The following is a 21821-nucleotide window of genomic DNA, read 5'->3' on the forward strand; positions in this document are numbered from 1 at the left end:
CATGGGAGTGAACCACAGAGAGTTGAGCAATGACTGGGAGTGTCGTGCCATCTTTAAAAGATAGCCAACTGCAAAACTCAGCAAACAGACAATTCCTAATTAACCAGGTGTCAGCTGCTGGCTTTGAAGAGAATATTAAGCAAGACTCTTAGGTGGATCTTAGAAAATCTTTTGATGTAGAGATAAAGCGAAGATAGATTTTTTTGGAGATAGATTTTTTTTTTTTTTTTTGAGGAAGATTAGCCCTGAGCTAACATCTGCCGATCCTCCTCTTTTTGCTGAGGAAGACTTGCCCTGAGCTAACATCTGTGCTCATCTTCCTCTACTTTATACATGGGGTGCTTTTGCCAAGTGGTGTCATGTCCACACCTGGGATCCGAACCGGCAAACCCCAGGCCGCGGAGAAGCAAAATGTGCGAACTTAACCACTGTGCTACCGGGCCGGCCCTGGAGATAGATTTTTTTTTTTAGTTTCAAGTATTTTATTGTTTTTTCTCAATTTTTTTTTATTAAGGTTATGAAAGTTAACATCCTTGTGAAATTACAGTTGTACATCATTATTAGTCATGTTGTAGGTACACCACTTCACCCCTAGTGCCCTCCCCCTACTCCCCTTTCCCCTGGCAACCACCGATCAGTTCTCTTTGTCCGTATGTTAACTACCACCTATGAGTGGAGTCATACAGAGTTCGTCTTTCTCTGTCTGGCTTATTTCACTCAACATAATACCCTCAAGGTCTATCCATGTTGTTGTGAATGGGACGACTTTGTCCTTTTTTATGGCTGAGTAGTATTCCATTGTATATATATACCACATCTTCTTTATCCAGTCATCAGTTGCTGGGCACTTAGGTTGGTTCCATGACTTGGCTATTGTGAATAATGCTGCGATGCACATAGGGATGCCTGGAACTTTTGGGATTGCTGATTTCAGGTTCTTGGGATAGATACCCAGTAGTGGGATGGCTGGGTCATAAGGTATTTCTATTCTTAACTTTTTGAGGAATCTCCATACTGTTTTCCATAGTGGCTGCACCAGTTTGCATTCCCACCAACAGTGTATGAGGGTTCCCTTTTCACCACAGCCTCTCCAACATTTGTCACTCTTGGTTTTGGATATTTTTGCCATTCTAACAGGTGTAAGGTGATATCTTAGTGTAGTTTTGATTCGCATTTCCCTGATGATTAGTGATGATGAGCATGTTTTCATGTGTCTATTGGCCATCCGTATATCTTCTTTGGAGAAATGTCTGTTCATGTCCCCTGCCCATTTTGTAATTGGGTTGTTTGATTTTTTATTGTTGAGTTGTGTGAGTTCTTTGTATATTATGGAGATTAACCCTTTGTCGGATAAATAACTTGTGAATATTTTTTCCCAATTAGTGGGCTGTTTTTTTGTTTCAAGCCTGTTTTCCCTTGCCTTGAAGAAGCTCTTTAGTCTGATGAAGTCCTATTTGTTTATTCTTTCTATTGTTTCCCTCATCTGAGGGGTTATGGTGTCCGAAAAGATTCTTTTGAAGCTGATCTCAAAGAGTGTACTGCCGATAATCTCTTCTAGAAGACTTATTGTTTCAGGCCTAATCTTTAGGTCTTTGATCCATTTTGAGTTCATTTTGGTAAATGATGAAAAAGAATGGTTGATTTTCATTCTTTTACATGTGGCTGTCCAGTTTTCCCAGCACCATTTGTTGAAGAGACTTTCTTTCCTCCATTGTAGGCCCTCAGCTCCTTTGTCAAAGATTAGCTGTCCATAGATGTGTGGTTTTATTTCTGGCCTTTCAATTCTGTTCCATTGATCTGTGCATCTGTTTTTGTACCAGTACCATGCTGTTTTGATTACTGTAGCTTTGTGGTATGTTTTGAAGTCAGGGATTGTGATGCCTCCAGCTTTGTTCTTCTTTCTCAGGATTGCTTTAGCAATTCGGAGTCTTTTGTTGCCCCATATGAATTTTAGGATTCTTTGTTCAATTTCTGTAAAGAATGACATTAGAATTCTGATTGGGATAGCGTTGAATCTGTAGATTGCTTTAGGTAGTATGGACATTTTAACTATGTTTATTCTTCCAATCCATGTGCATGGAATGTCTTTCCATCTCTTTATGTCGTCGTTGATTTCTTTCAAGAAGGTCTTGTAGTTTTCGTTGTATAGATCTTTCACTTCCTTGGTTAAATTTATCCCAAGGTATTTTATTCTTTTTGTTGCGATCGTGAATGGGATTGAGTTCTTGAGATCTTTTTCTGTTAGTTCATTGTTAGCATATAGAAATGCTACTGATTTGTGTATGTTGATTTTATACCCTGCAACTTTGCTGTAGTTGTTGATTGTTTCTAATAGTATTTCTATGCATTCTTTGGGGTTTTCTATCTATAAGATCATGTTGTCTGCAAACAGCAAGAGTTTTACTTCTTCATTGCCTATTTGGATTCCTTTTATTTCTTTTTCCTGCCAAATTGCTCTGGCCAAAACCTCCAGTACTATGTTGAATAAGAGTGGTGAAAGTGGGCACCCTTGTCTTGTTCCTGTTCTGAGAGGGATGGGTTTCAGTTTTTGTCCGTTGAGTATGATGTTGGCTGTGGGTTTGTCATATATGGCCTTTATTATGTTGAGGTACTTTCCTTCTATACCTATTTTATTGAGGGTTTTTATCATAAATGGATGTTGGATCTTGTTGAATGCTTTCTCTGCATCTATTGAGATGATCATGTGGTTTTTGTTTCTCTTTTTGTTAATGTAGTGAATCACGTTGATTGACTTGCGGATGTTGAACCAACCCTGTGTCCCTGGTATAAATCCCACTTGATCATGGTGTATAATCTTTTTGATATATTGCTGTATTCGGTTTGCCAAAATTTTGTTGAGGATCAGTGATATTGGCCTGTAGTTTTCCTTCTTTGTGTTGTCCTTGTCATGTCAGGTTTGGGGATCAGGGTGATGTTGGCTTCATAGAATGTGTTAGGGAGTGCTCCATCTTCCTCAGTTTTCTGGAATAGTTTGAGAAGGATAGGTATTAAATCTTCTTTGAATGTTTGGTGGAACGCTCCAGAGAAGCCGTCTGGTCCTGAACTCTTATTTTTGGGGAGGTTTTTGGTTACTGTTTCTATTTCTTTACTTGTGATTGGTCTATTCAGATTCTCTATTTCTTCCTGATTCAGTTTGGGTAGGTTGTATGAGTCTAGGAATTTATCCATTTCTTCTAGGTTGTTCAATTTGTTGGCATATAGTTTTTCATAGTATTCTCTTATGATCCTTTGTATTTCTTCGGTATCTGTTGTGATTTCTCCTGTCTCATTTCTAATTTTATTTATTTGAGACTTCTCTCTTTTTTTTTTAGTGAGTCTGGCTAAGGGTTTGTCGATTTTGTTAATTTTTTCGAAGAACCAACTCTTTGTTTCATTGATCCTTTCTACTGTCTTTTTTGTTTCAATATCATTTATTTCTGCTCTGATTTTTACTATTTCCCTCCTTCTACTGACTTTGGGCTTTGTTTGTTCTTCTTTTTCTAATTCCATTAGGTGTCGTTTGAGGTTGTTTATGTAAGATTTTTCTTGCTTATTGAGGTGAGCCTGTATGGCAATGAATTTCCCTCTTAGGACTGCCTTTGCTGCGTCCCAAATCATTTGGTATGGTGTGTTTTCATTTGGTACAGTGTGTTTTCAAATACGATGGAGATAGATTTTTTTAAATAAATTTTCAGAAATTCTATGAGTACTGTCAAATCATTTGTTCTTAGAATTTGTGTTTTTATTTTAACAAGATAGAATTGAATTTTGTACTAAATCATTAGATGTTTTTAGAATCATAGGAAAACTGAACTAAGAATGGAAGTGGTCACAGTTCTTGAAATTAATGATTGGAAGAAATTAGGTATTTCTTTCTGGATGAACATTGGATTAAATTAAGTATCTTCTAAACAGCCTAGAATTTTAGAAACATCTAGAATAGCTTTGGTGTAGCCAGAATTTGTGAATGAAAGAAATACTGAATTGCCTTTTTAGCTCAGTTTTTATCTTTTGGATGTTTTTCTGTGATGTGAGAATGTAGACATTCCTCTATTCTGTTTTTAACTGTATTTTCCACATCCATGAACTTGTTTTGAAGCTACTTACTAAAATAGGATCTAAACTCATCTAAGCCTTCTGAAATCCCACTACTCCCCTGAGTGAGAGAGCAAAGGCTTAAAGCAGTAAACTGAAAAGGTTCACTTCTGTTGCCTCAGTAACAGGCTCTCTGTAATCAGCGTTGGTTTGATTGTGGTCTGGCATTAATATCTCTGGTGTTATGCTGACCTTGATATATAAATCATGTAAACAGCAAGATCTACAAGAAGATTCCTTCATTACTGTTCTCGCTGGGATTAGAAGTTCTGGCTTAAAAGGCAAAAGAGTGCCTGTCCAAGAAACTCACGATTTAGTTAAAGTCCAAAGCTGTGGGGTGTCTCTCTGTATAATCTCATTATTTGGCTTTTCTGGATGGCAGTATTCCCTGACTGGATTAGCTGCCAAAGTACAGTGAGCCTCTAAAGACCATCATCATGCTGTCATTTTTCATCTTCTTCCCTGAATTCCTCCTTATCCAAAACACTCCTACTTCTCTGCCATTAACCCAGTCCCATTATAGGGCTGTACTCCTAAAAGGAAACTTGAAACTTGCTTTGACTGAATATTTTTCTGCCCCTCTTTGATTATCAAAGCCCTTTAATAAGCACCTGGAGACTGAAAGAAATAGTGAAATATATATATATGAAACACCATGAAGATGTGTGCTTTGATGAGCTTGTCTATTTTGTCAACCAGCTTCACATAACAGATATCATAGTCAGAGACTTCTGCCAAGCCATTTAAAGGGTTTTTGGCACTCACTTGCTCTAAGAGCAGGCTGCTACATACTCTGCACCAACCATACCAAAGTAGCAACGTTGTCTGCTAAAATACCCAGCCAAGTATAAGAGCTACATGGGAGAGTATTGCAATAAAAGAACATTTGACCACAGAAAATTAATTAACACAATCTCCCAAATGTAGAAATGATTAGTCTTTTTCAATAGTGAAAAGTTATTTTAGAACCAAAGTAACTGTTCATGGTGATTTCTTATATATAGGCAGCTGTGTGAAGCGTTTGATAATAATTCCTCTACAAATGGACTGTTCAAAGTATTGTCCATATAATCTGGATAAAGACAGGAAATCAATGCTCATTTGGATATTATCTGTAAGAGGAATTGGCAGCATCTAAGAATGGAGATCCATCCTCTCCATTGCATCTCTTGAAGTCTCTTCTCCGTTGTTAAAAGTTGTAATTCCACTCACAGATGATGTGTCACAGATGATGATGACAAGAACATCCTCTGACATGGAAAGTTACCTTGTCTTCTGTTCCCTTAACAGTGATGCATGCTCTATGAGAAGAAGGAAGCTTAGGCTGTAAATTCAAGGATTTTGATCAGCAAGAATTTGCTGGGGAGAAACACATTAGGACGAGTGTTACTAAAAGAAAACTGGATATTCCATAGCTGTGAGAAACATCTGGTTGGTGACTGAAAAGCCATTTTGATGACTGAAAATTTCATTTTGTTTTGTTTGTTTTCATGAAATCTACAGTAATCTACAGGAATAAGATTAGTTTCCAAGTTGAAATTGAGAGTGGTTGTAATCTTCTCGTTACCCTTGATTGTCACACACTGGCAGTAAATTCATTTACCAATTAAATTCCTGTCCTTTTGAGATTACTTTCTCTCATTCTGGATATAATGACTTGTTCCCAGTATGGAGGAGGTAGAAAGAAGGTAGGTAGATGCTTGTGGGAATTAGAATACAGTAATTAATTTGCATCAGACTTATCACATCTTTTTACTCTGGTTGGCAGGAATATATGGTTTATAGGAAGCATACCTACATGAGGCTTGATGGCTCATCCAAGATCTCAGAGAGGCGGGACATGGTTGCTGATTTTCAGAACAGGTAATGTTAATAGGAGTTACAAAAATTCTCGTTTGTTTTTCCTCTAGTACTTGAGATGGTAAGTTTAAAAGAAATGCCAACACATCTCAGATTGTTAGGTGATCATGATATAGTTCCCACCCTTTTAAGAGGTAGCTAAATCCGCTTATAGTGGTTCAAATTTGTGCGTCTGAGAGAGAGAGAGAAAATGAATGCTTGGTAATACCTGTGTTTGAAATGTATTTTCTCACCAAATCAGTGCCTATTTCTTTGGGCTATAAAAGAAATGATGTCTGAGTATGAGCCAAGATCCTCCTTATATATATAATATGCATGTAGAAAAAGAGTCCACAAGGCTGTATTCCTAAATGTTGACAGTGGCTGTCTCTGGGTGTTGACTTACAATTGATTTTTAGTTTATTTTTGCTTAGCTGTTTCATTTCCTATTAAGTTTAAAGAAAAATACCGTCCTTTTTCCTGCTTTCCCTCTAGCATTGTAGTAGTACAGTACAGAATGACAAATTGCAATAGTGTGCAATCTATTCAGCTGGCAGCTCTCAGTTACAGTCCTTCTCCCACCTGATAATGAACCTATGAAATTTCAAATACTGCCTGCTGGTTGCTGATGGCTTACAGAGCCATAATTATCCTAAGTGCAGGTTCTCATTGTAATAAGCAGAGTCTGGTTACTGCTCTCTCCAAGGGGAAAGCCAAGCTCTGCTAGTGACTGGTCTGCTGAACTCCACCCTTAGTTTTCTTCCTTAGACCTGGAGGACTAAGGAATAGAATAGATCTTAATGTTCTGTAAATCAGAACAGTTCTGAATTTTTGGCCTTTAATTGTGTAGTCTGTTAATATTTAACTTTTGAATTCTTGGGAAGGAAAATGAAGCACAAAGCCATTTGTATTTAGGTTACAATTTTTAATTTCTTTCATTTCTGTTTTAAAGCATGATTTACTTCAGATGTAAAACAATTTAGCATAAAACAAATCCATAGTTCAAAGTAGAGTGCCCTCTGAGAATTTTTGGTATTGCACGGTCCTTTACAATGGAGCGCAGGTAAGGAGATACATCCTGATGTTTTCATTTACAGTGCATACTCAGGCCAATAACTCCTCTGAGTTGAAACCGTGCGTCTGAATTCAGGTGGCTGTTTGAACAACAGTGGAGGGGAAGATCTGCTTTGTACCTGTTCCAGCTTGCTCCCTTGGAACAACGGTGTCGGTGACCTCACCTAGCTTCTCAGCTCTCAGAAGCTATGGGCAGATTCTTAAATTGGTTATTTGAGACATGTACAAGCTAAGTAGTGCCTCCTAGCCCTACCATATAGCTGTGCGCACCCCGCCCCCCCAAGAAAGTTTACCAGCTGATCTTCATCTTTTCTTAATTCTGAAATCAAATGAAATGTGTTTTACTATGTCCACACCTACTCCAACCTCAGAGTTCCAACTGACAGGAATCTTACATACAAGATCTACAGACTGTGTATTTTCCCAGGGTGCCTGTATTTTCTCCAGGGATGCCAGCATCTCTGTGTTGGGGGCACATTAGTAGGAGTGGCATGAGTTCTGTGTTACAAGAAAAGCCATTAAGTAGTAGATGTTTCACCTACTACTGTTTGTGTTTATTTTCCACTAGTATGTTTGCTAGGGTACTTTTGAAGATCTTTCGTTAACAACAAAGCTGTTTTTTTCCAGTAACAATTGGGGTCATTATATATTACAATAAAATGCCTATTGAAGAATATTTGAAAAATATTTAATGAAGAAAATAAAAATTACTCACAGTCCCATCACTGTTAACGTTTTGGTATATCCCTCTAGTCTTTGGTGTGTGTGGGGGGTTATATTTACACGTTGATAACATATTGTAGATAGGATTGTGTGTCCTGATTTCTTTCGCTTAATATTATATCATAAACATTTTCACACATCATTAAAAAAGTCTTTGTAATCGTTATTTTTAGTGACCAACATTCCATTACACTGAGTATATATACTACTCTTCCATTGTTAAAATGTTGAGTGAATATCTTTTTTATAAAGCTTTGTCACTATTTTAGATATTTTCTTAATATAGATTCAAACATGGGAAATTACTGAGTGAAGGGATATGAACATATAAGACTGTGCATATTGTCAGATTACTTTGTAGAAAGTTCTGCTGATATAGATTCCACCTAGAGCTATGGTATGTTGACTTCTAATGGTTTGGGCTTCTGAGTTGTAGAGCTACAGCTGTTCTAGCTGACCCAATTCCCAGAAAACTGGACTATGAGATCCAGGACTTAGTACATTTTCCAGTGACCTTTTAATGGAAAAAATCAGTAGATGTATTTGATTTATTACTTCTAAAATCCCTTATTTAATTTGTCAAGCAGTTATTTGGACAATCCCAGTAGCACACAGTAGTTTTTAAAAGCTTAGCTCTAAAAGAAGGGTATTTTCACCATTAAATTGTACTACATCTACTTAGTAAATGTCTTATTTTGCAGATTTCCTGGGAAACTTACTTGAGCTTCCAAACCTTACAACTGAGAATTACTTAGGGAGCAGTGAGTTTTATTTAGATTGAACATTTGAGTAACTATCATTTTAACACCCTGCATCTAATATTTGGCAAAATGAAAAAACAGAGCAAAGTCTCCTTCCCTGCCTACGTTAAGAGCTAGATGATTGGAGTTGGGATTAATGGCTAGGAAATAATCTCCTACTTCTTGTATATGGAATCTGAGCTGTGCCTATGCTGACCAGAAGCTTATCAGGCAGACCCCTCCAAATGGGGAAAAAGTTCTCCACTTATAAATTTGATTGGCTGGCAGTAACCCAATATAGAGAAAAAGACAGGTGTTTTTCAAAACAGAAAAGCACACCTTGCCAAATATTTTCATTATTATTAATGAAAAGACATCAAAAGAAAAAATTGTAGTTTCAACTGGACAGCGCTGTGGCTCAAAGGTCAGCCAGAGTAAACAAGAACTCCTATAAAAAGCCATTTACATTCCCTTCATGCAAGATTTATTTATGAGGGATCCTTCCAGGAAAGAGTCTGACTGAGACTAAAGACTGTTTGACCAGGATGTCCTGACTGGGCAACATTCACAACATGTGACCAGTGCATGATCCTAGAAGCCATTCACAAGGTCTTTGCTCTGACGTGCCTTGGTCTTTGCTTCCCTTCCTCCTACCCAATGGCATTTGCCAGATGGATCCCCCCAATTATCGCACCACTCAGGGTGACCCTTCAGAAAACATGAGAAAATGTGAGTGTAGCATGGATTTTTCTTTGTAGTTGAGAGTGTTACAGAGTTCCAGTGCCCTCTTTCATTCTGGCTCTTTTTCAGTCATTCATCTAGTTTTTACTGCAGTCAGCTACATGCCCAGCACAATTTGGGTATTGTGGTGCAAAGTGGCCTCAGTGGATCATTAACTAAAGAAAAGTAAGGGTGAGACCTAGACTTGTCTTTGCTACATGATTTCATAGTCTCCTTCATAGACCACCCAGAAGCCTGGTCTCTCAGGTGTCTTCCAACGGAGACCCTGAGTTGAGGTTCCTTTTCAGCCCCCTAGAGGGCACCCAAACCCTCATGTTGCCTTCCAGGATTGTTTTCTTTCCTTTCTTTAGTCAGGGTTGCCAAGATATTAATTCATGTTATAATACTAGATTTGTTCAGTAGAAAGGAACTTCTCAGCAGTTTGATTCAAATATTTTTGCTTATAAATAATCCAACAGTGTGATCCAGGGTGGAAGCTAATTTCTTTGATTTTTAACAGCCCAAGGTTTCTGTAATCCTTATTCTTCTGTTACAATATGAATTATGTTATGAATTATGAATATGTTACTGAATGCAGGCAAACCTTGCTACTTACAATCTACCTCATCATTAAAAGACATCTTCTCGATACATAGTTAATATCCAAAAAAAAAGTGTTTTCCACCATCATATTTCTAAGTTTCGCCATCAATTTATTTTTACCAGGATTACTTTCACTAGTATTTTTTCTGTGTATAGTCCTTGTTTATAAATAGTTACCACATCTGGGGACTTATCTCTCTGGCTGTCCAGACTGTGGAAATAGCCCATCTTTCTACCTCTACCCTTTCTTTTATTGTAGTTCCCAAGCTACCTTCTACCTCCCTCCCTGTCCCATCCCCACTCGCCTGCCGCTACTCCATCCTCAGGCTCTGGACTTCTTTAGAAACTACAAAAAAAGTCCTAACCATTGGCTGACTCCATGAGCTCTCACACAGGTGTTGGAGAGAAGCCTCTGACCCCTCTGTACCCACCAAAGCAGGAGAGAGCTTTGAGCAGTCTTCTCAGGACCAGAGTGGGAAGGATTATTCTACAGGATTGGTGCAGCCCTGGAAAGTTCAGTCACTTTTTATTTGAAGCCTTATTGTGGTTAAATACTCTCCTATGGGCTGCGAGGTATCAAGCTTCCATTTACATCGTCCCATATCTATAGGAAAACGTGTTTGTAAGCTGGCAGGTGCCTTCTAACTTTGTGGTTTGCTCTGGATGATTTAACCATAAAAGATGACATCTTATATATTAAATAAAGAAAATTATGAAATATTAAACTTCATGATAAAATCAAGGCTAACCAATAGAACTTTTGTGAGAGTACAGAGCTTTTGAAATCATGCCCTACAAGAGGCCTCCAGACATGCTCTGTGATCCATGCCTGCCTCTAGGAAAGTTGTGTTTAACTGAATGCAAGTAATGGACAGTTTTCTACTAGGACCTGCCCAGCATAGTGATTAATGAGGATGCTTATTTCAAAATAGTTCCTTCACTGATACTCATGTTTGTTGTTGATATGTCATTAATTAGTCACTTCAGCTATATTCAGAACATCCTCATTTTATAGTCCAGGAAACAGACCTTTAGCAGTCAAGTGACTTTACCAAGGAAGAACAGAATCAAGGAATGAGAGCATCCTGATGTCAGTGTGTTTCCTTTTTTTTTAACTGAAAACCGCAGAACAAAATTCATTTTACATTGGGATTTATTACCTATTTACCATATCTGAAACTTCACAAAACGGCACTTATCCTTATGACCTGTGATGTATATAATATTTTCTAATCTGTTCTGTTTCCTTTAGTCTGTTTCTTTAATACGGTCCAGATCCACCAAACTGATTTCATAACCATTGATAGTTGTGACCTGCAATTTGAATAACACTGATCTAAATGAATTTCCAGTTGTATTTCTCATTATAGTCATAAAGAAGAGGGTTTAGCTGCTTGATTTAGAGGACTGAAGTTTGCTCGCCAGTATAATGCAGTTTCTTCCCCTTAGAAATGTTCTGGAAAATAACTTCTGGTGGCAGGAGCATGAAGATGACAAGATAATCTTAAAATACATTTATGTTATCTGCAAGAACTGAGTTCAAATTGAGCCCTAATTGTATGTGTGTACATAGATAGATAAATCTTACCCTCAGAGCCTGCTCTTTGTGATCTGGCATGGGCCTGTTCCTAGAAGATACTCAGTAAATATTTGTTGCCTGAATGAGTGACAGTGGCACATACTGGTTTATTCATAATTTTAGTTTCTTTAAAAGGATATAGGATGTAAAGGGAAACTGAGAAAACTATATCTGGTCATTTCTGTGTAAGGGTTGTGTTGGCATTCATCAAAAAGTACTTTAATTCCAGCCTATCTTCATGAGTTTGATCCTAAATTCAATTTAATACATAGAAGTCATGACCTGGGTCTTAGTCCTGACCTCAGGTCATTTTTCTGGGACTGACTTTCTTCGTTTGGAAAAATGAATGCTTTGGAATTATAATCATTAGTTCCAAAATTATTGCAAGTCATGGTTCTTGGGGGAAACAACAGGAAATACTGATTTATTTGTCCCTCTGTATGAACTAGGAACTTGTTAAAAATATGACTGTTACATAGAGAGGTCCCTACTTCCACGATAGCATATTTTTCTATTATATTTGCTACATGTTTATAAGTATACTGCCTCCCAGTCAGTATTAGTGGGCAGGAAAAGTATATGTGCAAATTGGAAGGTGACTGCCATGGTTTGATTTTAGCAACAGAGCACCTTTGTACAGTGTGTCGAAAAAACGTGGGTCAGGCCTGGCTAACCACCAAAACCCTTTCTAGCCCTAGACGCTGTTCTATATTCAGAGTTCCCTCTCTTTTGCCATATGCTATTTTTCTTTTTCAGTTTTTCCTCTTAACATATCCCTCCCTTTTCTACAGGAATGACATCTTTGTGTTCCTACTAAGCACACGAGCTGGAGGGCTGGGTATCAATCTCACTGCTGCAGATACAGTAAGTAATGAGAGCACAATATGATACCAGATATGCAGGTTTTCTACTCTAAAAATGTTGTTCAATTGGCGTTACCCTTTGCTTTGTGTCACAAACTTTTATTTCTTTGCCTCTTCTTGTTATGTTACAAGACAGTACATACACTTTGCCTGGAACTGGAACATTTGTTAGCTTTCCTTTTAGACTTTTCTCTCCATTCTCTTGGAGTAACTTTCTTACATGTTCATTCAATAAATATTTAGTGAGTGCCTACTGTGTGCGTGATACAGTTCTAAACACTTGGAGTACGTCTGAATAAACACACTGAAGAAAAAAAATCAGTCAATCCAACCAGATTTGTTTTAGGAGTTATAACTGAACACATCAGAAAGGATTGTTTTATTTCTCTTATACATTATTCCATTTTAGGAAAAACTCATATTTTTGTATCCCAGACTTCAAATGGTGGTTGGAGAGCAATGAAATTGGTAATTTAAAAAATTAAATTAAAAAGACATTCCATCAAATTACCTATCCTTTTGTATGCAATCTTGGAAGAATATTTCAGCATGTGAAAAGCAGAGGAAAAGAGCATTCCTTTTGAATCTTAGAATTACTCCCAGGATTCAAATACATTTAATAACATTTTCAGTAACCTTAAACATGAGACATAAAACTGCATAAATGGGAAATTGTTCTGTAGAAGGCATGACTCTAAAAACATAATTTTTATGGCTGTTGTGGTGCCTCTCTGTAAAATACAGAGCATCAGAATTCTCACAAATATGAGGAGGATGCGAACTCTGGAGGCTCATGGAGAAATGAGGTACAAGGGTGAAGAGGCTTGAATAGACTCGCAGCAGCAGAGCTGGAACTGGATCCCATGTTTTCCAGTCCCCACTCCTAGGCTATGTCCACTCTTTCTCCTTACTAACTACTACACCACAGACCTGCCTGCCTTCAAGAATGAAAAACAGATTCTATAATATCACTAAGTAGAATATGAACCAGAGAACTCAACTGAACCTTCCTTGGCATCTAAATCTCTTCAGCCAGTTAACCAGGTTGGGACAGGGCTCCAGGGCCTAAGGACCACTGGAGGCGTAGCTGGGTAGATACTGTATCTAATGTGCACATCATCAGCCTCAGTCACCTTAAAGGAAGTCCGTCACTGGTGGTAGGTGATGTTGTTCTGCGTTCTCTGATGTGGTGGCTCCCTTGGTGCCATATCAGATAGCAGAAACTTGGCTTTCTTTTTGTTCCTTGGTTCTCTGCTCTCTCTAGTTTGTAAGCATTCCATACAGTCCCAACTGAGTCATAGTCTCAACATGAATATAAACTTCATCACTTTCTCTTAACTGATCTTTTGGACTCCAGTCTCAGCCCCCAGCACCATACCTGCTCTATTAGTTTATTTATACCCTTCTTTATTAACCATGCCACTCTTGCTTAAAACTCTTTAGGTTGTCTCCATCGTCTACGAGATAAAGTATAAGCTCCTTTACATGGCATTAAATGCCCTTCATTTTGTAGCCTTTATCTCCCTTTCCGCCCTAATTGTCAGGCTACTTCCCCTTCCAAAATTTATGTTTCAGAAATAACAGTTGACTTATAGTTTCCTGAACGCACTATATTATATCACACTGTTGCATAAACTGTTCCCTCAGCATAGATCATCCTCCTGGGCACCTCCTTCCACCTTGTAAATTGCTGTTTGTTCTTCAAAACCCTATTCATGATCAGGAGCTGCTGTTTTGTCTGGGCTGGTAGGGCTTCTCTGATAAGGTAACATTTGAGCCAAGACCTGAAGAAAGTGAGGAAGCAAGCCAAGCAAATATCTGGCAGAAAGAAGAGCGTTCCAGGCAGAAGAGATAAGTGCAAAACCCTGAGGTGAGAACGTGCTTGGCACAATCAAGCAACAGTAAGCAGCCCTTTGTAGGTGGAACTAAATGAATGAGAGGGAGAGCGGTGTGAGGTGAGTGTTGGAGAAGCAGATCACATAGTGCTTGGTAGGCCATGGTAAGGATTTTGAGTTGGAAGACCACTGGAAGAATTTGAACAGAGGAGTGTCGTGATTTGGCTTGGGTTTTAAATGTGTCCCTCTGGCTTCGGAGGGTTGGGGTGGGGAGAACTGTAGGGAGAAAGGTAGAAGCAGGAAGTTCAGTTAGGAGTTAGACACAAGATGATGGTAACAAGATGATGGTACACAAGGATTGAAGCAGTGGAGGTGGTGAGAAATAATTGCAACCTGCATATATTTTGAAGGTGCAGCTGGTTTGCTGGTAGATTGGATGTGGGACATGCAGGAGGCATCAAAGAGAACTCCACGGTATTTGGCCTGAGCAATTGGAATGATGGAGATACCAATTACTGATTAAGGGGAGGATGGGGGGAGGAGCGGGTTTGAGAGGGGAAATCAAGAATTTGGTTTGGGGTATGTTAAATTCAAGATGCTTAGCACACATAAGTGTCATTGTCACTCAGGCAGCAGAGTCTGGAGTTCAGGAGAAAGATTGGGGCTGTAGATGTACTTTGGAATTATCAGGTCATAGATGATGTTTAAGGCTATGAGGCCAGATGAGGTCACCTGGGGAGATCTAGCCTAAATTCATTTGATTAAAATGTATTTCCCTTCTTGTCAGCCTGGCTATTGAGGTTTGGTCTATGGTTTTTTAAGAAATTGTTCCCTTAGTCATTCATTTGAATGGTCAAAAAAATAAGCAGATTTGAGGGGGGCGATCTGCATCACGCTCCCAGTGTTCACGTAGTTTGCCTTGTGAGGGTAAGGAGCTCCTGCCAGCCACAAAGAACTAAAGTAGGCCCTAAGCCCATAGCAAAAGGAGCAGAGGTAGAAATTCCCTTTTCCTCCTGGGGGCTAGAGAGAAGCTCTGAATATTCTGAGTTCCCAATTCCAAAATAATTTACATTTAATTTTGAGGGAGGGCTCAGGGACTCACTTGTAAATTAGAACCTCCTGGAATACTCCTAAGAAAAATGAGACAAGATTGAAATGAATTCCTAGTTTATGCTTTGTGTGAAGTCAAGTTATACTCTGTGTATGTGTATTATTAGACAAACAATAGGCTTCACTGCTTGCCTGGCATTTTTCCTTTGTCCTGAGATTTATTTAGCTTTGAAAGATCCCCAGAACCATTTATGGACAAGGAAGAAGTTAGTCAGCCTAAAATGTTAGGAAAAACTTAATGTCTTGAGATTGAGAATGCATGTATACATGTGTATTTGTAAACAGTGGGTCTCTGTCTGGCCCACTCTGTTAGTTGCAAACATGATTTCGGCATGTGATTAATGGCAGCTGCCCCTTACTGTCTGTGTTGTTCTTTGTATATTCTTCCTGAAGTAGGGATCTCTTTGCATTTGACTGTTTAGTGAGGAGTGGTTATGAACTGCACTGTTTGTTTTGTTTCTATGTCAGACCTGTTTTATATGCTTACATGTATGGAGAGAATGAGGCGCTTTTGTCCCTTCGTAGCAATGTGAGAAAAATCCTGTGTCCCATGAGACAAAATGGGACAGCTTTCAGCCCTCCCATGGGACTGAACTTCCACCCATTCTCTTGAGGGAAAAGGAGTTCCACCCTCCAAGTGTTGGTCCAGCTTTTTCCAGTTGTTCTCCTAGAAATTTTCCTGTTTTCCATTTCACTCCTTCATCCCCTGAAACTCCCTCTCATTGACCTGTATAGCCAGGCGTTTCCGCCCTGTCTCGACTCTTACCTCCTCTCTGCCATGCCTGCCCAACTTAGTGTTTACAATTTCATGAAGGTGCTGACTATTAATATGTTTCCCCTTAGTCATTGCTGGGCCACGCTTTGTGTATTGACTTGCTTTAATCTTTCCTAGTGAAGTCAGTTCTTCTAGTCCTTTAATTGTTGCTTGTTTTTCTCTAGGGTGTCTCACTGAGCTCCATAAACTTGATTACCAAGTACGGGTGTCATCTCTGTCCCACTGTGGTGGGCACAATTGTCTCCCCCAACACCTACCCCACTTCGAGTTCCTGTCATGGTTGATTCAGTGTTCATTTTATGGTCAGATTGGATAATAATCATATGTCTGGCTTGGTTTTAGTTTTCTCACCCTTGTTCTTGTTTTAACTTACTAGCTTACACATATTTCATATTCTTTTTCCCTGGGTAAGTATTTTTCTAAATAGAATCTTTATTTTTCTCTTTCTTCCAAATTCCCCACCTCTTTTAATCCATTTAAATAATAAATAGCCACTTAATTTGGGGATTTTTTTAAGTTACATTGCAAACTTACCTCCTCAGGCTTTAATGTTCTTACTGTTTATGAGTAAGAACCCAAGTTGAATCAGGTTTGATTGCTACTGAGACTTCTAGGAAAAAATGTAAATGTTAAGGAAGCACCTATGAAATGATTCATAATCTAAAACTCCCCATTATGAATTCATGCTGAACCAGTGCCTCAGGCTTGGACAACTAAAGGCACTATCTTTGCATGTGACATCAGCCCTCATTTTCCACATATGTAGTCATTTTAGGTATGTTAGGCAAGTAATGTAGGTCTCCTTTTCATTAACTGTGTCTTCTCTTCCTTTGTTCTCCTTGGAAGTTTAAACTGGATTTTCTAGAATTGTGCATATCCTGATAAGCTCCAGAATGTCCTGTAGTCAGATTTACTATGCCCCTCTACAAGTGACAAACATTGTGTACTTCTAGATCCTAGGTCTGTGGACACTGTGGATTAACAATAAGCTTTCACGGTGATTTGTTTTTCTTTGGCAGGCAGTTTGTAATTTTCTCCCCAAGGATTCTAAACACTAAAAGTTTAAGGATTATACCTCATATAAAAGCAAGACGAAAGGAGCACCATAAGAAAGAGCCAGTAGAGATTCTTACTAGTAGAGGAAAGAGCATTGAAAATGCTGATGCTTTTTGTCTGTCTTCACCCAAAATCTGAGCTCTTCAAAGAATGGCAGAAGAATTGCCTCCATTTTTAAATGAGAAAACAAATAAATTATTTAGGAATAGTGTTAGCCAATGGAAAAAGCATCATAGAGAAGCAGTTTCAAGAGAGTTGGAATCACTCTTTAGTTTACATTTTTAGGCTCTGTCTAGTTTTGCTCAAATCCCCTTAGAGATTCTAGTATCAATCGACTAGTATTTGTGGAATTCTGCTTCACACCGACGGATGGTGTCTGGTAAATAAGACTAGATGGGGAGATTTTTAAATTGGACACCCATAGAAAATAGTCAGTGATTAAGTGGGAACTTGGACCGAGGTAGGCAATGCAAAGTGGTGTTAATAGTGCAGGTGTTGGAGGGAGACTGTTAGGACTGTGAGCTCAGGCATGCTTCTTTCTAATTTATAAGTTGAAGGAAATACACAGGTTTTTGTGAAAATTCAGTAAGATATATGTGCACACTAATGCCAGACACATAGTAAGGACTCAGCAGATTCTGTCCGTTATTATTTCTAATAAGAATTCATGAGGAATAGGAAAAGGAGACATTGTTATAGGTAAGAGAAATCAGGAAGGCCTTCCTGAAAGTGGTGAAGCTTGAACCGAACCTTAAAGGACTAATAGCAAAGAGGCGAGGGATTCTAGGCTAGAGGAGCAGCTTGAGCAGAAAGTGCTGCAGACAAATGTAATATAAGTGAGGAACACTGATGAGACCTGTCTAATAAGAGAGAAGGGCCAGTTTATGTTAGGAAAGAATAGAACGAAGTTGGCTCAGTATAGCAAGGCCTGATTATTAAGGGGAGTTCGGACTTTGTGTGTTAGAGCATAACCAGCAGAGACGGAGGAAGTGGTCTACAGTGGTACCCAAAGGAGACTGAAGAAGAAAGAGACTGAGATGTAGGGAGCCCACTGATCAAACAGCGTTAGTGAGCCAGATGTAGGTGGTGAGGGCCTGGTCCAGGATAGGGACAGTGGGACTCTCGAAAGGATGGATTCATTTCTAAAGAGGGACTGGCTGGATCTGGTGACTTGATTGTATATGGAGGAGAGGACACATAAGAGATCAGGGTCGTTTTGAAGTGGGTTTCTTTAAGGAGGTCCACTGTGTTAGTTGCCTCAAGGACTGAGAATCCAGGAGTCCATTGGTTTTAGGATCACTGTGGGGTGGGGGAAGGAGGAGTACATTTTGTGTTGTTTGTGTTTGTTATTTGGAAAACTAGAATTCACTTCCAAGGAGCCCTTTAAACATTTCTTCCCGGGAATTTGCGGGATAGAAAATGACCCTGCTGCTGAGAGCCTGAGAATGCCAGGAAAGCTATGCCTATCTCTTCCCAAGGTCATCCCAGTGTTAAAGAGAAGGCTTTCACATCCCAGGCCCACCACCTGCGTAGGCTGTGTGATCTTGGGTACATTCTCTAATTCCTTTGTGCCTCAGTTTCCTCATCTATAAAGTGGGGGTTTTAATAGTACCTAAATCATGGTGATTGTGGAATATAAATGAGTTAATATACATAAAGCATCTAAAAGAATGACTGGCAAATAAGTACTAAGTGTTAACTATTAATATTATTGCTGTTCCCTCTTTTTAAATGAAAACCCTGAAAAAAGTCCTGAGTATGTCTCTTTTGCCCAGGGCAAGTGAAGGAATGGCTTGATTTTATGAGTGGATTATCTGCTAATCTTAATATCATAGAAAGAAATCTGGCATCAAACTAATGCAAACAGATGAGTGCCTGAGTTGCTCTCAGAATTCCTGGTTTTGCTCTGAGGGTGCCTCAGTCTTTGCTGTATTCTTGTCCTGCCTGTGCAGGTGATTTTCTATGATAGTGACTGGAACCCCACTGTGGACCAGCAGGCCATGGACAGGGCCCACCGCTTGGGGCAGACAAAGCAGGTTACTGTGTACCGGCTCATCTGTAAAGGCACCATTGAAGAACGCATTCTGCAGCGAGCCAAGGAGAAGAGTGAGGTAAGCACAAGGCAAAGGAAGTACTGGTGGAGAAAACAGAAAGTCCAACCACATTGACTGGACTAAGACGCTCTCTCACATTTCATTGGTCATGAAAGGACTAGAATTTCTTCTGCATATGAAATAACATCAGCTCCTGTACAATAGCAGTCTCAGCTGCCCAGGCCATTCCTCACTCCTTTTCTACCAAAACAATGGCTACAACCTAGATTCAGCTGTTCACATGGAGACCGACAGCAGTCATGGCCCTTATGTTCGACATACTTTCACATTGAGAGGAAGAAGAAATGACATTTTAGCTCTCACCCTAACACTCTCAATTTGATCAACCTCTTTTTGTATGCCAAATTTACTAGTTTCCAAAGAAATTATTATTTTTGTTTGTCTTCCAACTCGAATCAGTATTATTGGGTCCTCTAGCTGTCAATTAGCAGTCCCAAGTAAAGACATTTTCATTGTCCTTTCTGTTGGACAAATAATCTGGGTGAGCCAATCAGATGAATGAGAAAAAAATAGGCATTCCAGGGCCCTTAGTGGAGGAGCAGATTGAGAAAGGTGTTTCTTTCTTTCTGGATGGTTGCCATAAGCAAATGGGTGCCTAGAGGTGATATTTTGATCTGCTTTGGTGTAGATTCAACGGATGGTGATTTCTGGTGGGAACTTCAAACCAGATACCTTGAAACCCAAAGAGGTGGTTAGTCTTCTTCTAGATGATGAAGAGTTGGAGAAGAAACGTACGTACTCTAAAACTACTTCTTAATGCTCTCTCCTCCCTACAAAAGGTGTTTTTCTAGCCATACACATCTGAAAATGGAAGGGGTCCTTCCTTGGCTGTGTGCCGAGAGTAGGCAATGCCAAAACTGTATTTGAGGATAAATATTTTTTATATTAATATTTTCTATTAAAATCCAAACAAGGATGTGTTATGGAGTAGAAGGCAAAATTCACATTTTGTTTTGTTTGTTTTGATTGAAGTATAATTCGCATACAATATTATATTAGTTTCAGGTGTACCACAGTGATTCAATATTTTTATACATTACAAAATGATCACAATATGTCTTACCATCTGTCATCATACAAAGTTATTAAAATATTATTGACTGTATTCCCTATCCTGAACATTACATTCTTGAGACTTAATTTATTTTATGACTGGAACTTTGTACCTCTTGATCCCCTTCATCTATTTTGCCCCTCCTCCCCCCCACATATATATTTTAATTAATATGACTTAATAAACTGGTACCAGGAAGGCTATTATCCCTAGACTCTTCAGCAGTAACAAATTTACTCTATTCTGCCCAGGGAAGTGTTTTAATGGAGAAGCTGGAGTAGCACACTGGTGTGACATACAAACCTTTCTCCCGTGTATTTCTGGGTTTTGATAACAGTGGGTTTCAGACTTGCCCTGTGAGCCTCTGATGACTTCCACAGCATCACATCAGAAAATATGGGGAAGCTCCTTTCTGTGGTGCTCACATTTGCCACCACCTTCTAAAAACCTTTTGGGACTCTACAGCCATACCCAATCTGTCCTTCACAGAGATTAAAAAGCCTGAAAAGAAAAGGAAAAAGAATAAAGGCAAAGTCACATGATAATTAAACTGGATCATGGTTTGGACCCAGAAACTGTTAAGAATCCAAAAACTCTGTTCCTTCTTGAGTTAGAAAACCACCAATTATCTGTCTTAGACAGATAGAAGTCATACCTTGGAACATAAATATCAAGGATATGGCCACCTTCATTTCAGAGGATGAAGATTATGATTGCCACAGAGACTTCATCAGCTCTCTTTTTGCTTTTCTTCATAGTGAGACTGCGGCAAGAAGAGAAACGGCAGCAGGAGGAAACCAACCGAGTTAAAGAACGCAAGCGCAAGCGGGAAAAATATGCAGAGAAGGTATCAGCTTCAGGCCTGGGGTGGTGACAGGGACTGGTGGGGGTGGGTGCTTACAGACGAGGCTTTGGGGTACATGACTTATCTTCTTGGTTCCTGGTTGTTATCCAGCTCCAGATGTTTGTGATTAGTAGCAGTTCTTTGCTGACTGACGTTTGATCAGGAGAAGTGCAGCCTTGGTAGACCTGTATGCCTCACACAGATCCACCATGTCTGTGGTCATAGGGGTTACGGGTAATTATGGAAACCATTTGATGGACTATGACAAAGCGTAAGGCTAAATAAATATGGGTAAGATGGATGTTACATTGTCAGATTCCATAGAGTCTTAGAAAGGGCCTAAGAGGTCATTAGGTCCAATCGTTGTACCGTAGGTCTGCTAGTGTGCCATTCAGTGTCGTCTCCCATTGGAAAAATAAGTTGCTGACGAGCTTGTTCATCTCTTTTTCTCTAATTCATGCCAAAGATTTGAGCTGTTTTTTGTCTCCCTTCTGACATTTCCTGCTTGAGCCCACTTGGCTAACTGCAAAGTGGGATGTAGTTCCCCTACCTTTCTCCCTATCTGGCTGCTTCTACCAGAGTATTATATCAGTTAATCCTTACTCCAGTCTTTATTGACATCTAAGTTGGAAGTGCAGCTTTCGGGACTTATTCTTGTTTCAGGAGTAAGCCCATTAGTTCTGACTAGGTTCCCAGATTGGACTATGCCCTAGGACTATTGGTGTGGAACCGTTTTACAACCTTCCAAAAAGTGCTTCCTAGTTTTTTTCTGATGGATTTGGCTTACCTTTGGGTCG

General features: G+C 39.2%; 1 protein-coding gene across 2 annotated transcripts in view; it reads left to right on the forward strand.

Moving 5' to 3' along the window:
• Positions 1-21821, forward strand: part of INO80 (INO80 complex ATPase subunit) — a 126379-nt gene that overhangs the window by 98280 nt on the left and 6278 nt on the right. For both annotated transcript variants that reach the window (XM_070583754.1, XM_070583762.1), the window contains exons 28-32: positions 5864-5958; positions 12165-12237; positions 18965-19123; positions 19755-19857; positions 20939-21027. In XM_070583754.1, the coding sequence (XP_070439855.1) occupies positions 5864-5958; positions 12165-12237; positions 18965-19123; positions 19755-19857; positions 20939-21027 (519 nt within the window). The remainder of the gene's footprint in view (positions 1-5863; positions 5959-12164; positions 12238-18964; positions 19124-19754; positions 19858-20938; positions 21028-21821) is intronic.

The sequence above is a fragment of the Equus przewalskii genome, chromosome 1, assembly GCF_037783145.1.
Source record: "Equus przewalskii isolate Varuska chromosome 1, EquPr2, whole genome shotgun sequence".
NCBI lineage: Eukaryota > Metazoa > Chordata > Mammalia > Perissodactyla > Equidae > Equus > Equus przewalskii.